The sequence below is a fragment of the Syzygium oleosum genome, unplaced genomic scaffold, assembly GCF_021117445.2.
Source record: "Syzygium oleosum isolate NSW1041296 unplaced genomic scaffold, Sole_v2.1 Sole_v2.08, whole genome shotgun sequence".
NCBI lineage: Eukaryota > Viridiplantae > Streptophyta > Magnoliopsida > Myrtales > Myrtaceae > Syzygium > Syzygium oleosum.
The window spans coordinates 6,576,812-6,583,338 of NW_026607492.1; the positions used below are offsets into that span (position 1 = coordinate 6,576,812).

A 6,527-nucleotide genomic window follows, 5' to 3' on the forward strand; every position below is an offset into this window, starting at 1 on the left:
TTTCAATTGTGTCAATTTAGTCTTAAATTTTTTAACGTTTTGCCAATTTAGTCATAAGCCTTTCTTTGTATTCATTTAGTCCTAACCTTTTGAAGATTTGCCAATTAATCCTAAACCTATTATTCGGATATTTGGCAAGATAGATTATATTGGCAAGTCGTCAAAAGGTTTAGAATTAAATTGACAAATCATTAAAATGTTTAGAACTAAATTGACACAATTGAAAGGTTTAAGAATGAATTGGCCCATGTACAATAGGTTCATGATTTTTGGACAATTTTTCCGAAAAGCAACTCTTTTGCTCGGAAAGATTTGATATCGGTTTAGTTGTAAGTACGCTTGGCCAAAGAAAGCAAAGATCCAGTGCTGATTAGACAGAAGAACTGGTCTCGGTTAGTCCACTTTGGTCTAGATGACCATGCATGCATTCTTGTCTCGCGATTTACTGCGCAACTCGGAGCACGGATCCATCGCCTCACTGGGATTCAAGCGCGGTTCCCATAAGTGGTTCTCAAGAGATCAAGCTTTGCCGATGCTGATTGACAGATTCGATCGAGGTGTTGAAGTTTTCACTAAAATCTCAGAGCACGTTACAATTGTTGTGCAGTTGCAGGACGACCTGCAACTAGTGCTTTTGCTGAAGATATCTTGGTTCTTGCCTATTCACTGGGCTACATTTTCAATAAAACGAACAGCGAGAGTTCATGTGATTGCTTCATTCTAATTCCGACGTTCCTAAATCAGTAGTCATTTCACGATACGAACCCACGTTTTAATTGAAGCCGAACCGTGGCTTTTCGTACGTAGTGGCGCAAATTCATAGGCAAATCCATGAAATATTATTCTACACCCCAGAGACTGTTCTTGACATATGTAGAGCGTGGTCAAATGAAGTTCCCAATCCTCAGCTACACAAAGAGATTGAGGCATTCATCCACAGTTGTGTATTTCACTTCTGGATAGAGCTCTGAAGCCTCGGCTCCGATCGAAGCGTTGATATCATAATTTGCTGCATGATCCCCCTTCACGAATGCCGAGTGGCTGACCGACAAAATCATGTTGATTGGAAATGGAGACTCTGAAGCACGAAACATCGAAAAAACGACTTAGTATTTATCATGAAACTATCCAGCTAAAAGCTGATTTAACCACGTAATTGGCAAAAAGGCATCCATTCGTCTAGTGAATGCTATGTTTTCGATTTTTCCAACTTACCACGGATATTCTTGAGAAGCTCGTCTTCCAGAATGTACGTCTTCTCAAGGGTGCTCCCGATCTTCCTCTCCCAGAGGGAAATGATCTCGTTGAAGCTCGGGATGTTCGCTGGTGGACTCATGTAGAGAATCTTGTTCAGTGTTCTTGGGTCACCTACTGCTTTGATAGTGTAAGTGGCTATATCTTCTTCCTTGAGAATAATGACTGTAAAAAAGAATGACAACACTCCCATCTTAGCTGATATTACTGAAATTGAACTTATGAGGGTGTCCGCAATCATATAAGAGTAAACCAACCTGAGCTAAACATGATATGTCTGATAAACATGAGGCTAAGGATGAGTCGCGCGGTTTGAGAATGTGTGCGCTAATCACTAAAGAAAAGCTGAAAACGAATACAGCACGGACAGCATACATAGACCTTGTTCGAATCACCTTTTGTATTGCCATCACCTAAGATGGTGATTTTGTCTCTCAGGGGGACTTTAGCGCCAATTTGTCCCAGGTTGGAAAGATAGTAGCCGGCAAAACCGTGGGAGACTACATAAGTGAAAGGGATTCCCTCAGCCTCGGTCGCTCGCCTGACCTTGGCTTTGATCCTGATAAGGCTCGCAGCTGGCTCGACCGCATTCGTTAGGTCCACATCGACTCCAAATTCGGATGGAAGGAACCTCTAGATCACCCATGAATTTCATAAGACCAGTGTCATGGACAACAACGTCGAGATAAGCATATATAGCAGAGAAAAAGTTTCTGTCATCCACTAAGGCTATGCAGTGGGTGGGGAAAACGAGAAATTTTTTTGCGCAAGAATTTCTATGATTCGAGCGAATACCGCATACTTACCTTAATATTTCCGGCTTCTTTGATTGCTGCAATGATCTTAAACTGATCAGATTGCTGTCCTGGTCCAACCGCAGAGATCACCACCTCAACTTGCTTGATTGCCATGACCAAACTCTCGCGATTATCGATATCTCCCTGCGATATAGAACAGAAGAAGCTCTCTCTTGTGAGAAAACTGTGGAAAAAAAAAGCATGTGATGATTTGATGGTTATTCTCTTTCACACATACATAGATCAGTGAAACTCCTGAGCTCTTGAATCTCCCTATCAGCTCCAACTTCTCGGGATTAGAAGCCGTGCTCTCCCTGACTAATGCATAAGTGGGATATCCTGCTTTCCGACTTGCCTCCACCAGGTACTTTCCGATGTATCCGGTCCCTCCGATGATCAGAATCTTGCTTTTCTCTGCCATGTTACCGTGTCCTCAAGACTCGCAAGCAGATAAGATGATAAACTCGAACTCGCAAGGCTCAAAAGAGGAAATCTCGATATGTTTGTTAGCTATATTATACCGTGTTTATAGATTTCTCCGACTCATATGTTGTATGATTTACCTAAGAAATCAGCTCAATAACGACTTGTCAGGATCACCTGCCCAGATTACTGACTTGCGGAATGAAACGTTTGATTTCTAGAAATAAGCTAATGAGCATTACGTAAGCATGTATGTCAAGGCAGATCAGGCCATGAATGGTTTGTTTAATATATCTGCAACCACGTCTTACTTCTGTTGGGGGGCTTCAGGTCAATATCACGTGCTATGTCGAAACTGAAGAAATTCAGAAGATGAAAACGCATATTCGTATGTAACAACAGTGCAGAGACAGAACGTTTGGTAGCATGGCCAATCTCCATCTATGAACATCGCTGGCGAATCATGTAACACTTAATATGGCAAGTACTATGTAAACCTCGACGACTTATGTACGAAACTATCTGCTGTACACGACCAAAACAAGAGCTCCACTTTTATTTCCTTTTGTGCCGCTTCAAGAGGTCGAAGGATAACACTCGCAAGAAAGAAGAGACGTCTACTGCACGGCCAAAAATTTGAGTTCTTTTGTGGGCAAAAGGAAGTCTTCTCTTGTGTGTGTACATATATTCCGCCTCTCACGGCTAAAGTTGGACTTCTATTGAAACACTCATTGGATCGTCCCTGCGATATATCAGTCTATAATCTCCGGGTCTGATTTCGTACACGGAGTCAAACTCAAGACATAATTTAACACTACTAGCGATTCCATGGAACTTCTTATGCTATTTTTTCATGGTTAATTGACAAAGAATTGCGGGACATGATAGTTTTCTGAACCGACGACTTTCTCAGTTTTCATGATTATACTCGTAACTTAGTTGTGCGACCTTTGTATTAAAGTTTGCAGTAACCCTCCTTTGGTATAACCATTGACCCCTCCATAGAAGCAGTCAACCTGTTTTTCTCTTTGCTTTTTTCTTTCATCTAAGTTGTTAGGCAAGAGCATGAAGTCTCAGAACTAGCGAAGACTGATTCAATGCGGAAGATGAATTGCATAAGCATTCTTCTATGTCGCTGACCTGAGAATAACTTTCATTTACATATGAAACTATAATCAATGGCTGCAACAGGTATTGTTGATACCCGATGCTTCGTTAGGGCCACCTCGAGTCTTGCCGAATCATTGAACTCAAACATTGCTCGAAAAGATCAGCAAGAGCAGAGCAACCCTTCTGATGGTTTTTTCGCCATTAAAAAATCGAGCATCCTGAAGTTGTTAGTTCACTCATTCTGCAGTACTTTAACTGGCCAAACCCTTGAGGTACTATATCTAATCATCAAGTGACACATTAAACGAGCGGAAAAGGAGGATCCGCTAGTATCGATTCATATATTTGATGGAACACACGGAATGGTTCTGGTACACCAATGCACGAAGTCAATCAAAGTGCATGAAAAGTTATTTGGCACACGAGTTGTGACTGGTTTGTGATACACATATACCAAGTGACAATAACTCAAGAGGACTAGGCAAAGAAACTGAGGTACTCATCCACAGTCGTGTATTTCACTTCCGGATAAAGCTCTGAAGCCTCTGCTCCGATCGAAGCATCTATCTCATAGTTTGTGAACCTCCCTTCACAAAGGTTGAGTGGGTCATGGCCAAAATGATGTTGATGGGCTGTGGAGACTCTGCAACAGTCAAAAATAGGGAAAAAAAAGTAAACATTGGGCCTTAACCAAGAAACCATCAAACGAAAAGCTGATATCTTTATGTGTGTTTCCTGTTTAAATTGCTTTCAGTTATCCACTAACCTTGGATCTTCTTGAGAAGCTCATCTTCCAAGAGATATGTCTTCTCGAGGGTCGCCCCAATCTTCTTCTCCCAGAGGGAAACGATCTCGTTGAAGCTCAGAACATTCGCGGGCGGTCTCAGGTAGAGGATCTTGTTCAGAGTTCTCGGGTCATCCACCGTCTTGATGGTGTATGTGGCAATATCTTCCTCATTGACAAAAACAACTGACGAATTGAACCAGGACAAACAGATTTAGCAGGCAAAATTTGAAAGTCGACCATAACGTGTCCGGCGTAATCGAAAAATAGATCAATCGTAGAGCTTAGATGAGACACAGGGCTACCGAAATATTTTCCTTGTTCGTCCGACTTCATTTCTTATAATCAACACGATACAATCACTCCCAGCCACTTCACAAAAAAATTTAGGGGGAGTAGCATTTTCACGCTACAGACAACATCTAATGTGCATTCCAAACTATCACGGTTGAGTCTATTAAACGCATTTCGGGCAAACATCTCTCTGAAATCTGCGAGGTCTAAATTGCTCATGAAACCAACCCAAGTTCGGAGTATTTTCAATATGCATGTAAAGATCGTTAGTGTCTTCTGGGAATGTGAATGTACTTAATCACTTTAGTCGAAAAATAAAACAAAAGGCCGGGCATCAAAACCAATCACCTTTCGTTTTTCCGTCACCTATGATTGTGATTTTGTCCCTTGGAGGAGATTTTGCACCCGTCTGTCCCAAGGTTGGAAGAAAATATCCAGCAAAGCCATTCGATGCAACATAAGTGAAAGGGATTCCTTCGGCCTCGATTGCGCTCCTGATCTTAGCTTTGGTGCTGAAAAGGGTCGCTGCTGGCTCGACCGCCTTGGCACGGTCCACATCGATACCGAATTCAGAAGGAAGGAACCTCTGCCGAATTCATGAACATCTCTAAAAAGAGTTCCAAACAAGGGAACACAGGCAAATGTAATGACATTATCCGGAGGAAAACGGAAAATATATCCATATCAATTTTGGATAGTAGTCGTGCAACTATAAAATTGTACTTTCGGAAGCTTTTGTTAGTGTATCGATCTCTATTTCTCAACATATTTACAGTGCAAAATGAACCCCTTAGGAATGATTCATGGGAAAATTTGCGACGAAATGATTAGTTTATATACCGAATATGAATTTCCAGAACTTAAAGAGCATTATAAACAACACCTTCTATAATACAAGAAGGTAAACATCAATTCCATTTTTTTCAATGACAATATTTTCAAAAACTATCAATTAGTCACTTGCCTTAATATTTCCAGCTTCTTTGATTGCTGCAATGATCTTAACCTGATCGGCGAGCTGCACTCCTCCCACTGCCGAGATCACCACATCAACTTGCTTGATTGCTGTCACCAAGCTCTCGTGATCGTAAATATCTCCCTGCAAAGTCAAATAGAACACAAATCTAAGGTGAGATTATGCCCCCAGGTGGTTGAAATACATCAAGAAGTATTACTTTCCAAAAATGTTTTTTTCATGTCATACATAAACTACGGAAACCCCCGAGCTCTTGAAGCTTTCGATGAGCTTTGACTTCTCGACATCAGAAGCCGTGCTCTCTCTAACCAATGCATAAGTGGGGTGACCCGCTTTTGCACTTGCCTCCACCAGGTGCTTGCCAATGTATCCTGTCCCTCCAATGACCAAAATCTTGCTCCACTCTGCCATTTTTATCACACTTTCTCAAGGACCAAGAATTAAAGAAAGAAGATGAAAACTTGACCTTGCAGGCTTGGCTTTTTCCTTGGAGATGTCGGCTAATATACCAGATTGAGTGGAGATTAAATAAGGAAAAATTGACATTATCATGTTCTGCAGATCACTTCCCCACCGGTTACTCTTAAGATTTCAGAGGTCAATGCTACAGTTATTAACTTTCCCATCTGACATTAGTTAGCATCTCTAACTTGCTGTCCAAGTTCAAGCCTTATTCCTCCATTTCTGCGTTTGCATATTCTATTGTCAGGCCTCTACGATTATCTTTTTAAGTGAATAGAATATCTTTTTTTTCATTTTTATGTGTTCTCATCTGCTTGAATTTCTATATGATGATGCAGAAGGAACATTCCATCATCTTAGGTTTTGTTTGATCCCACAAGAATCTACTCTCCTTTAAGGCTTGAACCTACCTGTCTCGTCGATATTA

General features: G+C 41.2%; 1 protein-coding gene and 1 pseudogene across 2 annotated transcripts; both read right to left on the reverse strand.

Annotated features, from left to right (window-relative positions):
• Positions 1-887: 887 nt before the first annotated feature.
• Positions 888-2,472, reverse strand: LOC115684800 (isoflavone reductase homolog A622-like). 2 transcript variants are annotated; one of them, XM_030609683.2, is made up of 5 exons: positions 2,290-2,472; positions 2,061-2,195; positions 1,650-1,887; positions 1,216-1,419; positions 888-1,078 (listed from the first exon to the last, which is right to left on the reverse strand). In XM_030609683.2, the coding sequence occupies exons 1-5, from the start codon at positions 2,470-2,472 to the stop codon at positions 909-911; spliced, it is 930 nt and encodes a 309-aa protein (XP_030465543.1). In that variant the 3' UTR covers positions 888-908. The 2 variants fall into 2 exon arrangements, with proteins under 2 accessions (XP_030465543.1, XP_030465550.1); XM_030609690.2 differs by having other exon boundaries at positions 1,216-1,405; positions 1,636-1,887.
• A 1,511-nt stretch (positions 2,473-3,983) lies between these two features.
• LOC115684793 (eugenol synthase 1-like) lies at positions 3,984-6,182 on the reverse strand (annotated as a pseudogene).
• Between the last annotated feature and the right edge of the window lie 345 nt (positions 6,183-6,527).

Bases quoted from the DNA above. Each gene is read 5' to 3' on its own strand.
- LOC115684800 (XM_030609683.2), bottom strand. From the start codon at position 2,472: ATGGCAGAGAAAAGCAAGATTCTGATCATCGGAGGGACCGGATACATC. The intron at 1,888-2,060 runs GTAAGTATGCGG...TGGGTGATCTAG, and splicing joins AAGAAGCCGGAAATATTAAG to AGGTTCCTTCCATCCGAATT. The intron at 1,079-1,215 runs GTAAGTTGGAAA...TTCGTGCTTCAG, and splicing joins GCTTCTCAAGAATATCCGTG to AGTCTCCATTTCCAATCAAC.